A 19935-nucleotide genomic window follows, 5' to 3' on the forward strand; every position below is an offset into this window, starting at 1 on the left:
TATGAAAAGCCTAGGACAACCCTTTAGTACTCTATTGCAGTCTGTGAATTGCAGCTCTCAAGCACGGACACCAGAGGGCGAGCGAGTCCTCACTAGAAAGCCTACTAAAGAATAGCGCGCAGTTCACAATAACCACCGCTAGATGGCAGCGCCGAATAACAACAGAGACACGTGGAACGCACAATCCGAATGGAACGCAAGAACCCGGAAGTCTGGTGGAACAAACAAAAAAGCCAGAATCCAAGCAGGAAGTGTTGGAGCTCCAGTTGTTTTGTGAGTGAATCCGCAGTGAATGTGTGTGTATTATGCACCAGACAGCCTTCTGCTATTTATTTGTTATTCAGTACTGTTTAGTCTACCCATATATCAATGTATCCCATATATTGTCAATCCAGAGGTTTCTTTTCTTATTATCCCTTTATAATGAATGTCCTAATGGAAAAAAATAGGTGTTTATTTTTCTTATCTTTCAGCTGTTTGGTCCCTGGAAATGCCACGGCACAGTGAAAACTCAATGACCGATCTGGTCAGGATGGATGCCGACCAGAGTCACAGGACCGAGACGATATTAGACCTCACCCTGGAGATTGTCTGCCTGCTGACTGGAGAGGTGAGGAGGATTCTGGGAGGTCACATGACATCACTCTCATCTCTATTAATAAAACACAGACCTGACCGGAGAGGTGAGAAGGATTCTGGGAGGTCACATGACATCACTCTCATCTCTATTAATAAAACACAGACCTGACCGGAGAGGTGAAGAGGATTCTGGGAGGTCACATGACATCACTCTTATCTGTATTAATAAAACACAGACCTGACCGGACAGGTGAGGAGTATTGTGGGAGGTCACATGACATCACTCTCATCTCTATTAATAAAACACAGACCTGACCGGAGAGGTGAGGAGGGTTCTGGGAGGTCACATGACATCACTCCTATCTTTATAAAACATAGACCTAACCGGAGAGGTAAGAAGCATTCTGGGAGGCTACACGTGTCTAAATTTTTTTCCTGTTCTCCTTGGCAGAAATATGGAGTGGTGAAGATGGCGTCCATTGAGTGTCTCTTACAAGGCTTGTATCCAACTATGTCAGGAAAATGGAGCAGAAACCCGAGTTCCATTGTGGAGCCACCACTTCCCAGCCTGATATTGGAGAAAAACAACGACAAGAAGATTCTAGAAGTCACCCGCAAGATCATTGATCTGCTGACAGGAGAGGTGAGCGGTGTCGGGAATTCTGGGACATTCTCCAGTAACAGACAAGGGATGTGTCTGGATGGTGACTGTATCATTGTGTGTGTCAGGTTCCTATAAGGTGTCAGGAGGTCACCATGGAGGAATCTTTAGAAGGAAACAAGGATCTCCAGAAGGACATCATGTTGGAGAACCCACCACCTCTCACATCACCTGGTATGGTACCATTTATGTTTTTTTACCTTTTTTTCCATTGTGGTGACTAAGACTGGGAGGCCATTAAAGTCCATGTGTGTGGAAAGGCCGGCAGCCCAATACTTAGTGTATGTACTATAGAACTTTTTTTTGCCTAACAAGTGTGTGTGCTCAAGTTTGCCATCTGTTAAACTCTGTGTTTTGACTTTAACACTCCACTTTCATAAAGAGAAAGCAAATAAAAAAAAGTATTTATTTATTTCAGGTACTTATATAGCGCCGTCAATTTATGCAGCGCTTTACATATATATTGTACATTCACATCAGTCCCTGCCCCCGAGGAGCGTACAGTCTAAAGTTCCTAACTCACATTCATACATACACATACCAGGGACAATTTAGACAGGAGCTAAGCATGTCTTTGGATTGTGGGAGGAAACTGGTGTACCCGGAGGAAACCCACCTATGAACAGGAGGAACATGCAAACTCCAGGCAGGCGGTGCAGTGGCTAACCATTTAGCCACTGCACTGCCCCACAAATATAGTGTATACATTGCAACACAAACCATTCTGTCCATTGATGACCTTTCCATTTTCAGTCTTCAGCCATTGTAATCAAAGTCAATACAATATGGCAACCATTGGTCTACAGAATGCTCCCAAAAATGCTGTTTCTTGCTCATGTGATCAGCTCTCTGATTTTTCCAGAAGTCGAGGCTTCCTGCAATAGGAAATTCAGTTTTCTTGATATACTCCCCAAGGGTTAAATACCTCTAAAGTGATGCAGACCTTGCAACTTTTCTCATCAGAACACAGAGTGTGCCCCAGCTGATTATAATGAACCAGACTCTTTCGCTATATCCCCTCTCCCCAGACCCCGCATTCACTATATCCGCTCTCCCCAGACCCTGCATTCACTATATCCGCTCTCCCCAGACCCCGCATTCACTATATCCCCTCTCCCCAGACCCCGCATTCACTATATCCGCTCTCCCCAGACCCTGCATTCACTATATCCGCTCTCCCCAGACCCCGCATTCACTATATCCGCTCTCCCCAGACCCCGCATTCACTATATCCGCTCTCCCCGGACCCCGCATTCACTATATCCGCTCGCCCCGGACCCCGCATTCACTATATCCGCTCGCCCCGGACCCCGCATTCACTATATCCGCTCGCCCCGGACCCCGCATTCACTATATCCGCTCGCCCCGGCCCCCGCATTCACTATATCCGCTCTCCCCGGACCCCGCATTCACTATATCCGCTCTTCCCGGACCCCGCATTCACTATATCCGCTCCTCCCGGACCCCGCATTCACTATATCCGCTCCTCCCGGACCCCGCATTCACTATATCCGCTCTTCCCGGACCCCGCATTCACTATATCCGCTCTCCCCGGACCCCGCATTCACTATATCCCTTCCCCCCGGACCCCGCATTCACTATATCCCTTCCCCCCGGACCCCGCATTCACTATATCCGCTGTCCCCGGACCCCGCATTCACTATATCCGCTGCCTCCGGACCCCGCATTCACTATATCCGCTGTCCCCGGACCCCGCATTCACTATATCTGCTGTCCCCGGACCCCGCATTCACTATATCCGCTGTCCCCGGACCCCGCATTCACTATATCCGCTCTGCCCGGACCCCGCATTCACTATATCCGCTCTCCCCGGACCCCGCATTCACTATATCCGCTCTCCCCGGACCCCGCATTCACTATATCCGCTCTGCCCGGACCCCGCATTCACTATATCCGCTCTCCCCGGACCCCGCATTCACTATATCCGCTCTCCCCGGACCCCGCATTCACTATATCCGCTCTCCCCGGACCCCGCATTCACTATATCCGCTCTCCCCGGACCCTGTATTCACTATATCCGCTCTCCTCGGACCCTGCATTCTTTATATCTGCTCTCCCCGGACCCCGCATTCACTATATCCGCTGTCCCCGGACCCCGCATTCACTATATCCGCTCTCCCCGGACCCCGCATTCACTATATACGCTCTCCCCGGACCCCGCATTCACTATATCCGCTGTCCCCGGACCCTGTATTCACTATATCCGCTCTCCTCGGACCCTGCATTCTTTATATCTGCTCTCCCCGGACCCCGCATTCACTATATCCGCTCTCCCCGGACCCCGCATTCACTATATCCGCTCTCCCCAGACCCTGCATTCACTATATCCGCTCTCCCCAGACCCTGCATTCACTATATCCGGTCTCCCCGAACCCCGCATTCATTATATCCGCTGCCTCCGGACCCCGCATTCACTATATCCGCTGTCCCCGGACCCCGCATTCACTATATCCGCTGTCCCCGGACCCCGCATTCACTATATCCGCTGTCCCCGGACCCCGCATTCACTATATCCGCTGCCTCCGGACCCCGCATTCACTATATCCGCTGTCCCCGGACCCTGCATTCACTATATCCGCTCTCCCCGGACCCTGCATTCACTATATCCGCTCTCCCTGGACCCCGCATTCACTATATCCGCTCTTCCCGGACCCTACATTCACTATATCCGCTCTCCCCAGACCCTGCATTCACTATATCCGGTCTCCCCGAACCCCACATTCACTATATCTAGTCTTCCACAGTCTTAGTAAATATAAACTGCTAAATACCTTTTCTCATCAGCAGTATATATCAGTCTTGTGACTTCTATCAGTGTCCAGCAGAGCACTGGTTAAAGATTGTAGGAGGTGTGTTCTTTCTGCTCAAGGAAGATGCAGAACCCCTGACCCTCTATCTGGACAGTGCTGATTGGCCCTGTGCTGATCCCATGTACCCTCCCAAGAAAGAAAAAAAAAAAAACCTCTCTAGCAATACACACCAAACTGAGCATGTGCAGAGTGTGTCCACCCGATATGTCTTATCAAGAGATAAGAGGGGGGGCACTGGAAGAAGGGAAGTATCAGAGAACACAGGGTCAAACACAATGCAGAGGATTAACCCCTTAGGTTCCACAGTGAGTATACCCAGCATGCTTTGCTGCATCTACAGACTGATTGTACTGCGGTGGTTTAGTAACACTTTAATATCGCTGCTCCAAATATTTGAACCAAAATGTACTTTTATTTACCAGATTTATCTGAAGGAGCCAAGATGCTGGAGACATGTGGTGCTATAAAGGAGGAATCGGACTATTTTGAGGAAGAAGGACTTGTGAACGAAGGTGTAGGGATGGATGTGGACTATATGAAGGTCATAATGGAGGAAGAAGGTCACCTTGAAGGTCCAAACTTTGCCATGCCCCCATCTTCTTCCTACGTAGACGTCTGTGATGCACCGAGACGAACGCCGTTTACTCAATACAATACAGAGGGGTCAGACTTGGCTACTCCCGAGACAAACCATTTATCTTTTCATATTAAAGAGAACCTGTCCTCAGATAGTGAAGACCATCCAGAAGAAAAGCCACCAACTGAAGAAGAAGAACCCGGCGATGAGAACAGAGATGAATCCGAAAGAACAGTCAAACCAGACGGCCCATCGCAGAGCCCGGAAGCAAAGACGTACAGCTGTGACGGGTGCGGAAGCGTCTTCACCAGCAGTGCCGACTTCCTCCAACACCGGCCTACGTGCGAAGGGCCTGGTTGGCAGTGCGGTGAGTTTTTCGGCATTGAGGGGTCACGTCAACGGATCCATACGAGATCAAAACCGCACACCTGCTGTAAGTGTGGGGTGTCTTTTAGGTTGAAGTCGCTGCTTGAAGAGCACCAGTGCACTCATGTTAAGGAGAGGTCTTTTGCCTGCGAGGAGTGCGGGAAGTGTTTCGACCAGAGGTCGATGCTCATGAAACACTTGGGGTCTCACGCCAAGGAGAAGGCATACTTGTGTTCGGAGGGTGGGAACGATTTCAGCAGAAGTTCCAGCCTTGTTACCCGGCACCGAAGTCACACAGAGAATCAGCCCTTTGTGAAGTCTACTACCGAGGAGGAGCCCTACATCTGCATCGAGTGCGGGAAATGTTTTTCCTGTAACTCGCTCCTCATCTCTCACCGGAAATCCCATTGCATGGAAAATCCCCATTCATCTTCAGATTCTACCGAACCCATCAGTCAAAATCCTTTGTTGGGCAGCCATCAAAGAACTCCTACGGGGGTGAAATCCTATATTTGTTCAGAGTGTGGGAAGTGTTTTGCCTGTAACTCGCTCCTCATCTCTCATCAGAGATTCCATTGCATGGGAAAGCCCTATTCATCTACTGATTCTATTGAACCCATCATTCAAAATCCTTTGTTGATCAGCCATCAGAAAACTCCCACCGGACTGAGATCCTATTCTTGTTCAGAGTGCGGGAAGTGTTTCTCCGATAGCGGACACCTGAGTGTTCACAAGAGAATACATACAGGGGAGAAGCCATACACCTGTACAGAGTGCGGGAAATCCTTCACCCAGAAGTCGTTGCTGATAAGCCACCAAAGAACTCACACCGGGGTGAAACCCTATTCTTGTTCAGAGTGCGGGAAGTGTTATTCCCAGAGCGGCCACCTGACTGTTCACAAGAGAGTCCATTCTGGAGAGAAGCCGTACACCTGCTCAGAGTGCGGGAAATCATTTTACCAGAGGTCACTGTTGATCTACCATCAGCGAATTCACACCGGGGAGCGACCTTATTCCTGTAAGGAGTGCGGGAAATGTTTTACCCATAGGGCTAACCTCGGGGTTCACCAGAGAATCCATTTGGGAGAAAAGCCGTTTACGTGTGCAGAGTGCGGGAAATCCTTTATTAATAAGTGGGGGCTGGTCAACCATCGGAGAACTCACACTGGGGAACGGCCTTATTCTTGCCCCGAGTGCGGGAAGTGCTTTTCCCGCAGTCCTAACCTCCTGCGACACCGGAGAGTCCACCTATCGGAGAGTTAATTTATCGATCAAGACCATGTCAATGGTTTTGAACGTTCAGTCGAAATACATACATGGGAACAGTTTTGCCTGCCAAAGGATTTGGTATAACTGTCAATCCAGTCCTGAGTTTTACACAGCCCCGTCAGCAGAGCTGGCTTAGTGACTTGACTTTTCCATGCTTGCAGATAGGCAATACAGCCTGGTCATCTCCCCGCCCCCATCCAGTGAAGGAGCAGCAGGATACTCTCACCTCCTGTCAGCATTTTAAGCATTCGCAAGGGCGTGCAGCTCACCGGTAAACATGTGACTGGATGACTTTGTTGTTTTTTTTTTTTAAGCTGAACTCCAGACAGATCAAATAAAACATTTCCATATTCACAACATGCTTTATTTCAGACCCAGTGATGTATTCACCGGATCTCTGTGCCTCTATATGCAATGCCGACAGGTCATGGCTGGTGGGAGGGACTGGCTGGGGTCCATCTGAAAACATCACAGCACCCTTCCGTAAGAGCCCTCGGCCCTGATGCAAGCAGTGGGGTTAGCACTTGGGAGGAGTTGTGCAAATATACAATGCACCCTAATGGATGGATGTCAGGTCCGGAGGAGTGGGCGGTCCTAGGCAGGTTGAATTTGCATAGAGACGGCCCTAGGTAACACCCAGATGTGAGGCCACGCCTCCGTTCTGGGAAAGCACCCTGCCTCCTTTTCGATACCAGCCTCTTGCAGCAGAAATCAGACTGGGAGAAGGAGAAGCAGCACAGGGAGCTATGCTGTGTGGTGGAGCTAAGGGTCATGGAAAAGGGGGGGGTACCATCAGTCCTGTAGGGAGCCCAGGCCAGCAGGGGGGCCCCAAGCAGCTGGGTGAATCAGATGTATGCTGGAAGGTTGATCAGAACAGCCTAGGGGCGATTGCTGGAACCGATCCCCTGTACGGCTCCCTCTGCAGCAGCTGACTCCTTCTCCTCTCCCTCCCGTCGGCTTTCACCTGCTGCAGAGGGAGCCGTACAGGGGATCGGTTCCAGTGATTGCCCCCCATCACCTTCCCTGTGCACCATACTTTCCCCCCCCTCTGCCCAGTCCCCCCGCTTGCTCCCTCCCCCACAGTGCTGCCAGATTCCCTCCTTTCCTTTCCACCAGCAGCTGCAGGCACTAGAGCAATAGGATCCTTCAGGATGGAGAGTGCGGGAAAGGTTACAGTAATTGCCCCTCACATCACCCACCTTGTGCACCATACATTTCCCCCTGCTGCCCAGGCCCCCCCCGTGTGCCCCCTCCCCCACAGTGCTGCCAGTTTCGCTCCTTTCCTTTCCACCAGCCGCTGCAGGCAATAGGATCCTTCAGGATGGAGAGTGGGGAAAGGTTCCAGTAACTGCCCGCACATCACCCGCCTTACGCACCATACATTTCCCCCTGCTACCCAGCCCCCCCCGTGTGCCCCCTCCCCCACAGTGCTGCCACTGCAGGCACTCGGACAATAGGGTCCTTCAGGATGGAGAGTGCGGGAAAGGTTCCAGTAAATACATCCCATTTACCAGCCCCTTGCTTTCCTGAATGAACACAGTGAGCGATCAGTACCGATCGCTCACTGCATTCATTCAGAACTGCAGTATAGTAAGCTGTGGTTTTGTTTTTTTTTTGTGGGGGAAGGGGGCCTGTCAGGTTGGCTGTATGGGGCCCCATGGTTTCTAACAGCATCCCTAACGGAGCTGTGTAAATCTCAGGACTGGATGGACAGAGATATAAATCCTTTGGCCCCCCCGAGTGACCCCACCCCCACAGTGCTGCCAGCTTCCCTAATTTCCTTTCCATCGGCCGCTGCAGACAATAGGATCTTTCAGGATGGAAAATGGGGAAAGGTTCCAGTAAATATGTCCTATTTACCAGCCCCTTTCCTTTCCTGAATGAACACAGTGCGCGATCAGTAACGATCACTTGCTGCATTCATTCAGAACTGCAGTATAGTAAGCTGTGGGGCGTTTTGTTTTTTTTACGGGGGAAGGGGGCCTGTCAGGTTGGCTGTATGGGGCCCCGTGGTTTCTAGTGGAGCTGTGTAAATCTCAGGACTGGATGGACAGGGATATAAATCCTTTGGCCCCCCTGTGTGCCCCTACCACCACAGTGCTGCCAGCTTCCCTCCTTTCTTTCCACTCGCAGCTGCTGGCACTAGGACAATAGGATCCTTTAGGATGGAGAGTGGGGGAAAGGTTCCAGTAAATACGTCCCATTTACCAGGCCCTTCCTTTCCTGAATGAACACAGTGAGCGATCAGTACCAATCACTCGCTGCGTTCATTCAGAACTGCAGTATAGTAAGCTGTGGGGGGGTTTTTTGCGAGGGAAGGAGGCCTGTGAGGTTGGCTGTATGGGGCCCCGTGGTTTCTAACAGCAGCCCTAACAGAGCTGTGTAAATCTCAGGACTGGATGGACAGGGATATAAATCCTTTGGCCTCCCCCTGTGTGCCCCTGCCCCCACAGTGCTGCCAGCTTCCCTCCTTTCCTTTCCACCGGCAGCTGCAGGCACTCGGGCAATAGGATCCTTCAGGATGGAGAGTGGGGGAAAGGTTCCAGTAAATACATCCCATTTACCAGCCCCTTCCTTTCCTGAATGAACACAGTGAGCGATCAGTACCGATCACTCACTGCATTCAGAGCTGCAGTATAGTAAGCTGTGGGTTTTTTTTGCAGTTGGCTGTATGGGGCCCTGTGCTTTCTAACAGCAGCCCTGGCGGAGCTGTGTAAATCTCAGGACTGGATGGACAGGGATATAAATCCTTTGGCAGGTAAAACGGCTCCCGTATGTTTTTTTTTTTTTAATCTGTGTATTCAGCTGTTTGCCTGGAATTCTGATTTCAACCTGTGACCTCAAAATTGAGTTTGCCGCTGTCTGTGCATCAGATATCACGAATAAAATCCTGCTGCTCCCATTATTTTCGTTCTTTGTTGCATCTAAGCACCGCCACTGTCCATGTACAGTACATACTTCTGCGGTAGCTGCGTTGGGGGGCAAGGAGGGTTGCCAACCTCCCGAAGTGAAAATGACTGAATTACTGACAGGACACAGAAAAAAATTTACTGACAGATAGATGTGATTTTGCATTCCGGGCAGGGCGGCGCGCGTGCGCCTTACCCGCGCTGCCATTGGCGGCCTCAGCTGTCAATGACCGGGTCCCGGCCGGTGATCAGTCACTGGCGCCCGGTGATTGCTGAGCCTCTCCGATGGGGGGGGAGAGCTGTTTCTAAACAATACAGATCTCTTCCCTGTCAGCTCATGCACACTGCTTTGTATGGCTCTGCATAGCACAGCCATACAAAGCAGCATGCCTACACAGTAAAACACAGCACGCCGTTAACCCTTTGATCGCCCCCCATGTTAACCCCTTCCTGCCCAGTGCCATTAGTACGGTGTCAGTGCTTTTTATTAGCACTGATCACTCTTTTGGTGCCACTGGGGATGTCAGTGACACCAAGTCAGTTCCCCCCCCCCCCGTGTCAGAATGCCCGCCGCAGTCCCGCTATAAGTCGCTGATCGCCGCCATTACTAATAAAAATTAAAAAAAAAACAAAATAGTATCTATACCGATACAGCCATTTGTAAACGCTATAACTGTCAAGTAAACCAATTAATTTACACGTATTGGGATTTTTTTTTTAGCAAAGACATGGAGCAGAATACATTCTGGCCGAAATTTATGATGAAATTTGATCTTTTAAAAAATTTTTACTGGACATTTTTAATAGCAAAAAGTCAAAAATATAGTTTTTTTTCCCTCAAAATTGTTTTTTTTTTTATTATAGCGCAAAAAATAAACGCAGAGGGGATCAAATACCACCGAAAGAAAGCTCTATTTGTGGGGAAGAAAGAACATAAATTTAATTTGGGTGCAGCATTGCATGACCACTCTGGGGACCCTGGTGTAAAGGAGAACTCTGATGTGAAGAGGAATGCTGTGGACTCTGGTGTAAAGGGAATCTCTGACAAGAATCCACAGAGCTCCCCTTTATATCACAGTCCACAGAGTTCCTCCTTACATTAGACTCCACTGAGTTCCCCTTTACATCCGAGTTCCCTTTTACATCAGAATCCACAGAGTTCCCCTTTATATCACAGTCCACAAAATTCTCCCTTACATCAGAGTCCACAGAGTTCCCCTTTATATCACAGTCCACAAAATTCTCCCTTACATCAGAGTCCACAGAGTTCCCCTTTATATCACAGTCCACAAAATTCTCCCTTACGTCAGAGTCCACAGAGTTCCCCTTTACAGCAGAGTCAGTGTAAGGGGGAACTCTGCAGACCCTGATGTAAAGGGGAACACTGTGAACCTTGATGTAGAGTAGAAACCTGCAGACTGTGATGTAAAGGGGAACTCTGATGTAAGGGGGTCTCTGGTCACCAGAGTCCCCGTTCCTTACATAAATAGTCCACAGAGTTCCCCCTTACATCAGAGTCTGCAGGATTTCCCTTTACAGTGCAAGGGGGAACTCTGTGTACCCTGATGTAAAGGGGAATGCAGTGATACAACACCTCCTGCCCTCAGGGACCCAGATCAGTAGAGGGCCGATAAACTAATATATACTAAGATATATGGAAGTTCGTCCAAGGCCAATGAAAGGTTGTGCAGCTCTAACACAAAGCTGGGGAAGCTCGATATAAACTGTAGTAGAGTTCTCTACAACAGTTAGTAAAGGGGAATGCTGCAGACTGTAATGAAAAGGGAAATGCTGCGGACTCTGGTGTTAAAGAGGGAACTCGGATGTAAGGTGGTCTCTCACCAGACCCCCACCTCATATCATAGTCCTCAGAGTTCCCCCTTACATCTTGGTCCGCAGAATTCCCCTGTACATCAACAGAAAAGTCCTCCCTTACATCAGGATCCCCATCAGAGTCCCTGTTACATTGAGACCCCTATCAAAGCCCCCCCCCCTCCTTATATCATCCTCATCAGAGCCCTCCCTTACATCAGGGTCCCAATCAAAGTCCCCCCTTTTATCAGGGTGCCCTAATTCCTGAACACCAGACACCAGATAGCGTGCAAGTCCTCAGAAAAAAATCTTGTAGTAAAAAACCACGCTGTTCACAAATCTCACTGCTAGATGGCAGCAACAAGCTAGAACATACGCATGGAACGCATGGAAGAATCCTACAGGGAGCTGGAACGCACAAAAAAAAGGAAGCATTTCTGGAAGTGGGCGGGACTAGTTTCAGATTTGGAAGACTGTTTATTGTGGTAAGTTGAATTCTTTATTTTGTGTCTCTTATAGACTGGAATTGTCATTTATTATCATTGCCCTTTAGTGTAATTCTCTATCAATATATCACCCTTAAATGCAGAAGCTGATTTTTATTTTTACATTTTTATTCTTTTTGTTGAAATATCCTGCAAGAAAAAAATGTTGATTTCCTGGCTCCAATCCATGGCAGCATGCTTGTGGTAGTAGTCCCGCCAATCCCAACCCACGGGGACGGAGCATGACTATAAAGTGTTTGAACCCTCACAACAGCCCAATCCCTATACTTGGTCCTCCAGGACTCACAGCCGATGTGATCGAAAGAAAAATCATTGACCTGCTACCTTTGGTAATTGTCCACATAGGTACAGCCTCTCGTACATTGAAGACCCTCACCTTAGGTCCTAAATATTCCAGTATGGTAGGGGACGCTGTCTGTGGATCCTTTTGCGATTTTCAGTTTCATGCTCCCCGAAAGAGTTCTGATTATTGTGCCACCATTTTTAATTCCATGTGTGTTTTTCCCTGGCCATGACCACGCTACATTCTGGAGGCCATTGTGGAATAGACGTAATTCTTGAAAATATTGTGGCTATTAGAGCAAGTCCAGTGCACAATTACCTCTCTGGTGGCTGTCTTGGATTTGGGCAAGCTCTGCAAATTGGCTGTAGGGGAGGGTGGCAGACACAGGGATAGGAGATCTCTAAACAAATGTCCAAGAGGGCATCCACCATCAGTTTTTTAATGGTTGAGGAGCAATTTATGGTGGTGGACCCAAGCTAAGAACCTGACTTGAAGTCCCTCAGGTAGGTTCTACCACTTGTATCACTGCAAGGGCTGCAAAGTATGAGAGACGTGGGACTTCCGGGTAACAGGAATAGTATGGTGATGGACCCAACCCAAGAACCTGACTCAAAGTCCCTCAGGTAGGGTCTACCACTTGTATCACTGCAAGGGCTGCAAAGTACGAGAGATGTTGGACTTCCAGGTCACAGGAATAGTACCAAACATCCTAGAACTTAAAAGCCCTGAAATCTGTCACCTGAATAGTTCAGCAGGGTACTTCACCAAGCAGACAACCAAGAAGCTCTCAGAAGCTTACATCCCAGCCTTCCAGAATGTACAGGGGACAGTCTAACGAGTATTTGCAGTGTTTTGGGGGCCCTAAAATGCACCCTTCCTCAAGGCTTGGTTGAGTGTAATGTGAATGAACTAGAGGTGAACTGGACCATTACTGCTGTTACTTCAAGTGTGATTATAAACACAGGTTGTCCTGCTGACAAGGTGGCATTCTGGACCGTTGGATACTCTTTGGATTGTCCCCCTGACTTTTATTGGAAAAAAGTTGTATCTGGACCTCTTAGCAGTGGTGTGGAAGTTCAGTTTACTTTTCTGTTACATTACACTACAAGCTAAGGAGACCATAGATATTCTCCGGGGTGTAGAAGCTGCCTGCCCAGGAACCAGGTCACTTACATCACCTTCCAGGGCAGCACTATTTTTCAACTTTCTTCAACTGCCGGAATGTACAGGCCAGGAACATTATCAGCAACACCAAGCAGTCTCCGAGGCAGGAGGTGTTCCGGTTGATCTGCAGAGTTTGGGGGATGCCAGAAATCGACCCCTTCACTACAATCACAAGACAATGAGATTTTTTTCAAGATCTTCCTCTCCAGGGCAGAAGGGTTGGCTGCCCTCATTCAGCCATAGGACTTTAAGCTGGGTTTTTCCTTTTCACTGATCTACCATGGAGCTTACATCTCCTGTCACAAGCAAAAATTTTCAACCCAAATCTGGAGCATTTGGCTCTGAAGGTATGAAGATTGAGAGGAGGTTGAGCTCCACAAGTGATTAACACCTTACGACAAAGAATTGTCAAGAGTTACCATTTATCACCTTATTGGGGCTGGGTTCTTGGTATTTGCCACTGAAAAGGGGATAGACCCACTTCACCAGTGACTGAACAGCTGCTGGGTTTTCACAGAAGTTACCTTTAGCCTGAGCCTCAAGTCTATCAAAGTCCAAGTCTCAATTCTTTTGGAACCTACTGGTCAAAGATGGGCTTCCAACCCTCTTTTATGTCAGTTTCTTAAAGCAATATTGAGAACCTGGACTCCTTCTAAAAACCTGTTTCCTCAGTGGGAGCTGTCAAGGGGTCTTAATGTACTTGCCAGTCAGCCTATTACCCCACTGGAGGAAGTGGCACTCTGCAAGCTAACCTTAAAAGCTTATTTAGTAGCAATCACCTTGATCAGAAAAATATCAGAACTCCATGCACAGGGGTATCTGCCTCCGTACATAAACTGCTTTCTGGAAAGTCATATCACATGTTTTGTGCCCAAAGTCACCTCCTCTTACCATCTTGAGCAAGTATGGACCCTCCTTTCTTTGGAGACCAGCCAGGCGCAGCAGCCTAATGATCTTGATGTGTCCAGGTCTTTGAAGGCATACTTGCTGACTATGGAATCTTTCAGAAGATTGGAAAGATTAAAACATAATTCCTTCTGTAGCCATCAATGGAAGGAAGCATCTGCTCCTACAATAACATCATGGTATGTCATTCTGGAAGGCTTGGATGTAAGCTTCTGAGAGCTACTTGCTTGTCTGCTTGGTGAAGTACCCTGCTGAACTATTCAGGTGACAGATTTCAGGGCTGTTAAGTTCTAGGATGGTTGATGCTGTTCCTGTGACCTGGAAGTCCCACATCTCTCGTACTAGAGGGCCTCTAAGGTAGCAAGCCTGGAACCATGAAAAGTAAGTACAGCATACCAACAAGACGTAACTCTTGGGCAGTGTCTGCGGGGGGTGTCAATGGAAACCATTTGTAGATCAGCCAACTGGTCCTCTAATGACACCTTTCGGCAATATCTCCAGATATCTCCATCAATTCTTACTATGGCAGATTTTCTCAGGAAAACTATAGCATCATCTCTGTCCTCTTGTAATAAATTTGCCTAAGCATACCTTACCTTGTATCTATTTATGGGTTTTCCACATGCATGCTGCCATGTTGGCAACAGGAAGATGAAAAGATCTGTCATATGTATGTCAAACTTTCCATGGAAGCATAAAAGACCCACCCAGATCGTTCGTAGCATTTTACAGGAAACACAAACACATAGCTATGCACTGTCCCTGTAGGTTGTTAGTGGAGAGGGCTACTTCCACATATATACCGTCATAAATTGGCACCAGTATATGAAAGTTACGGTAAGTATGATTACATTTCCCATTTTCTTTGAATTCTTGAGCTGACAGGAGCCTTATCCATAATCTCAGAAACATACTGGCTGCAGCTGTGCTGACTGACCCATGAAAATGGAGATGGACCAGAATGACGTGACTGGGAAAATATTAAACCTTACGTTAGAGGTCATCTACCTGCTGACTGGAGAGGTGAGGTGGATTCTGGGAGGTCACATGATGTCACTCTTATCTCTATTAATAAAACACAGACCTGTCCGGAGAGGTGAGGAGGATTCTGGGAGGTCACATGACATCACTCTTATCTCTATTAATAAAACACAGACCTGACCGGAGAGGTGTGGGGGATTCTGGGAGGTCACATGACAGCACTCTTATCTCTATTAATAAAACACAGACCTGACTGAAGAGGTGAGGAGAATTCTGGGAGGTCACATGACATCACTCTCATCTCTATGAATAAAACACCGACCTGGCTGGAGAGGTGTGGGGGTTCTGGGAGGTCACATGACATCACTCTTATCTCTATTAATAAAACACTGACCTAACCGGAGAGGTGAGGAGGATTCTGGGAGGTCACATGACGTCACTCTTATCTCTATTAATAAAACACGAACCTGACCGGATAGGTGAGATCTTGACTTGTCAGAACTTTCCCCTTTTAATTAGGTTTATGTACCTAAAGCAAACACCAGTGATCCTGGCAGGATGGTGAAAGTCCAGAACCCAATCAAGAAGAGAACTGTAAAGAACAATGTCAAGATCCTAGAAGGTATCCAGAAGATCATTGAGCTGCTAACGGGAGAGGTGAGCGGTGCCGGGAATTCTGGGATATTCTCCAGTAACAGACAAGGGATGTGTCTTGATGGTGACTGTATCATTGTGTGTGTCAGGTTCCTATAAGGTGTCAGGATGTCACTGTCTATTTCTCCATGGAGGAGTGGGAGTATTTAGAAGGACACAAGGACCTCTACAAGGACGTCATGATGGAGAACCGGACGCCCCTCACATCACCAGGTATGTTCTAGTATATTTTCTTTATTATCCATATGGAGTTGGATAGAGCATAGGCTCTAGATGGTAGTTGTCATAATGGATCAGGTCATCTGCATGTGGAGTTGGTGGCTTTAGTATGACCATCTTCTGATATCCCACTAACTTTTCATGAAGCTTTTCAATCAGTAATTATTTGTTATTCATTTGTAGTCCCATTCTGTACTTGGAACCACAAAAGCTTACAAAAGTCATTCAGCACAGTACAGTGAGCCTAGATAAGTGGTGGTCAAGGTACACTATATTGCCAAAAGTATTGGGCCGCTGGCCTTCCACGCACATGGACTTTAATGGCCTCCCAGTCTTATTCCGTAGGGTTCTGCCCTTTGCAGCTATAACAGCTTCAACTCTCCTGGGAAAGCCGTCCACAAGGTTTAGGAGGGTGTCTATGGGAAGGTTTGACCATTCTTCCAGAAGCACATTTGTGAGGTCAGGCACTGATGTCGGGGGAGGAGGCCTGGCTCGCAGACTCCGCTCTAATTCATCCCAAAGGTGTTCTATGGGGTTTTGGTCAGGACTCTGTGCAGGCCAGTCAAGATCCTCCACCCCAAACTGGCTCCTTCATGTCTTTATGGACCTTGCTTTGTGCACTGGTGCACAGTCATGTTGGAACAGAAAGGGGCCATCCCCAAACTCTTCCCACAAAGTTGGGAGCATGAAATTGTCAAAAATTGTCTTTTTATGCTGACGTATTAGGAGTTTCCTTCACTGGAACTAGGGGGCCAAGCCCAACCCCTGAAAAACAACCCCACACCATAATCCCCCTCCACCAAACTTTACACTTGGCAAAATGCAGTCAGACAAGTACCGTTCTCCTGGCAACCGCCAAACCCAGACACATCCATCAGATTGCCAGACAGAGAAGCATGATTAGTCACTCCTGAGAACACGTCTCCACTGCTCTAGAGTACAGTGATGGCGTGCTTTACACCACGGCATCCGACGCTTTGCATTGCACTTGGTGATGGAAGGCTTGGATGCAGCTGCTCGGCCATGGAAACCCATTCCATGAAGCTCTCTACGCACTGATGTTGGGCTCATCTGAAGGCCACACCAAGTTTGGAGGTCTTTAGCTATTGACTCTGCAGACAGTTGGCGACTTCTGCGCACTGTGCGCTTCAGCATGCGCTGACCCCGCTCTGTCATGTCACGTGGCCTACCACATGGTGGCTGAGTGGCTGTTGTTCCCAGTTGCTTCCACTTTGTTATAATCCCACTAACAGTTGAGCGTGGAATATTTAGTAGCCAGGAAATGTCACGGATGGACTTATTGCACAGGTGACCCCCTATCACGGGACCACGCTTGGAGTCACTGAGCTCCTGAGAGCGACCCATTCTTTCACCAATGTTTGTAGAAGCAGTCTGCATGCCTAGGGGCTTGATTTTATACACCTGTGGCCATGGAGGCGATTGGAGCACCTGAATCACATGATATGGAGGGGATCGGAACACCTGAATCACATGATTTGGAGGGCTGGCCCAATACTTTTGGCAATATAGTGTACAAGAGATAGGGGGCCGACATCACCAAAGGGCCACACATAATATTATCCATATGTATTACTACAGAAGACAAACACTGTGGACGCTGTAGGTGATGGTCAGAGAGTACTGACCTGTTACATGAGACCACTGGGAGATTGCTGCCCTCACGATCCCTTTAGAAATCAATGCTTCCACACCCACTATGGACTTGTTCTGCTGGGCCACACAACAAGCACCAAAGGACCACAGGTTGGGAAACCTTAAAGAAACACCATTCTGTCACAAAGATATCTGTGCACATCTGTAATCTGAGCTAGACGGCATTCACGCAAAGACACACCCAACTTTACTGACAATCTGTTGTCAAGCATGAATATTATGGTCATGTTTGAGCAATGAGCCATTGATTTACATTTATGAAAGCAAGAAATAAAGTTTAGACCAATGAGGAGAAATTCTGCAACTAAAACTTATTTACATTTTTCAGATTTATCTGAAGGAGTCGAGGACCTTCAAACCGACAACGCTCTAAAAGAGGAGTTGGGCTCTGTAGAGGTCGGGGGTGTTAATATAGAGGTATACTGTATGGAGGAAAGAGGTCTACTGGGAGGACACTGTGGGAGTCTACCATCATCTCACCATGAGAATTGCCCCAGGGCTAAGATACATTCATGGTCTACTCCCATTAAAGAGGAGTTGGCCAAAGACGAGCTTGAGATAGGCAAACGGTTTCATTCTAAGGGGGGACTATTTTCAGAAGATGAAGATCCACTGGAACTTAAAATACCGGTTGACTCCCAAGTCAAGGATGTCAGTGTGCAGGAAGGAAATGGAGATTTCTATAAAATGTGCTGGAAGGGAACTAAAGGAATTCTTCAATCTGCTTGCCCATCATCCCAAAACATCTCTGGGACAGGGAGACTTGCGCCGTTTACTCGCATTAAGGAAGACTTGGGCTTGGCCGATGTTGAGATTGACCATTTACATTTTCCTGTTAAAGAAAAATTATTTTCAAAAGTTGGAAATCCTCTGGAACAAAAAACTCATATTGATGACGGGAGTGTACGGAAAGGAACGGGAAGCTCCTATATAATGTGCAGGAATGGGACTAAAAGAACGATTCAGGCAGCCTGTCCATCATCTCAACATAGGAATGTCCCCAAGACAGAGAGACTCGCCTCGTTTGCTCACATTAAGGAGGAGTCGGTTGAGGTGGATCATTTTTCGTTTCCTAATAAAAAGAAGTTCTTTTCAGAAGTTGGATTTCGTCGGGAACACAAAACACAGACTGACTCCTGGGACGAAGACAAGAGCGTAGAGAAAGGAACAGGAAGTTCCTTCATAATGTACGGGAGTGGGACTAAAAGTGTAACTCCACCTTCCTGTCCATCCCGGCCCCCGTCACAAAGCTTGGAGACTAAGACTTTCAGCTGTGATGGGTGTGAAAGCGTCTTCACCAGCGGCTCCGAATTCTTTAAACACCGCATGATGTACAAAGGGCCCCATTCCCTGTCCTGCTCGGCCTGCGGGAAGTTTTTCAGCAAGCAGAAGAACCTGGTAAGACACCAGCGAATCCACCGAAGCGTAAAACCGTACTCCTGCCCCGAATGCGCCAAGTCCTTTCAACAAAAGTCAACGCTGGTGGTCCACCTGCGCGTTCACACTGGGGAAAAGCCGTTCCCGTGCCAGGACTGCGGGAAGTGTTTCGCCCAGAAGTCGTCGCTCATGAAACACATGCAGTCTCACACCGGGGAGAAGCCATTCTCCTGTTCGGAGTGCGGAAGATCCTTCAGTCGGAAGTCAATGGTGGTCAGCCACCAACGAACTCACACCGGGGAACGGCCTTACGCTTGCGCAGTGTGTGGGAAGTGTTTTTCCAGTAGCACCAACCGCCGTTCCCATCAGAGAATCCATTCAGGGGAGAAGCCTTATGCATGTTCAGATTGTGGGAAATCCTTTTCTTTGAAGTCGTCCCTGACCAGCCACCAGCGAACACATACCGGAGAACGGCCTTATGTTTGTTCTGAGTGCGGGAAAGGCTTCACCCGCAGTTATCACCTTGTTCAGCACCAGAAACTTCACTCGTCAGAGACTCCCAAAACCAGTCAGGAAACCCACTGCAGGAGTTAACCCTTTATCCCCCTCTTCCCTCTTTAATGGCTATCCCATGTCCACCTCACCTTCACAAATAAAGTAGAAATCTAAAATAAACCCTAAAACCCCTAAATACAAAGCATGAAGGTTATTATTAGCCAGAGGGATCAGAAGGGACACCGGCCAAGGTGACCATTGATTTTAGAAGTCTTGCCAGCAGTGAGTCATTGGTGTGATATTGCAATGTACAAAAAAACTTTGTTGAGTAAAGTTTTCCATCCGAAAATAGATTGGGAAAGAACAAAATGTGGTGTCTTCATACATCAATAAAAACCTTGAGGAAAAAGTGCAGTTTTCATTGTGTTGTAACTGACCTTTACACAAATGTTACATGCAGTGTCTCACTGTCTCTCTGTTACTTGCAATTCCTCTTCCTTCTCTTTTACACACAGTGCCTGATGTCTCTATACACATGCCATACCTCATCCTTATTACACACAGTGCCTGATGCCTCTATACACATGCCATACCTCATCCTTATTACACGTAGTGCCTGATGCCTCTAGACACATGCCATATCTCATCCTTATTACATGCAGTGCCTGATGC

General features: G+C 48.0%; 1 protein-coding gene across 1 annotated transcript; it reads left to right on the top strand.

The window, feature by feature from the left end:
• Positions 1–122: 122 nt before the first annotated feature.
• On the top strand, positions 123–19672 carry LOC149453501 (uncharacterized). The gene is made up of 10 exons (XM_089688653.1): positions 123–273; positions 474–610; positions 1031–1222; positions 1309–1414; positions 4494–6272; positions 11856–11911; positions 14632–14700; positions 15364–15501; positions 15588–15711; positions 17720–19672. The coding sequence occupies exons 2-10, from the start codon at positions 491–493 to the stop codon at positions 19360–19362; spliced, it is 4227 nt and encodes a 1408-aa protein (XP_089544779.1). The 5' UTR covers positions 123–273; positions 474–490; the 3' UTR covers positions 19363–19672.
• The last annotated feature ends 263 nt before the right edge of the window (positions 19673–19935 follow it).

The sequence above is a fragment of the Staurois parvus genome, unplaced genomic scaffold, assembly GCF_062004578.1.
Source record: "Staurois parvus isolate SC_StPar_1 unplaced genomic scaffold, SC_StPar_1.0 ptg000449l, whole genome shotgun sequence".
Lineage (NCBI taxonomy): Eukaryota > Metazoa > Chordata > Amphibia > Anura > Ranidae > Staurois > Staurois parvus.

Coding starts and splice junctions, on each gene's coding strand:
- LOC149453501 (XM_089688653.1), top strand. CDS start 491: ATGCCACGGCACAGTGAAAACTCAATGACCGATCTGGTCAGGATGGAT. Junction 611..1,030: donor TCTGCCTGCTGACTGGAGAG/GTGAGGAGGATT, acceptor TCTCCTTGGCAG/AAATATGGAGTGGTGAAGAT. Junction 14,701..15,363: donor ACCAGTATATGAAAGTTACG/GTAAGTATGATT, acceptor CCTTTTAATTAG/GTTTATGTACCTAAAGCAAA.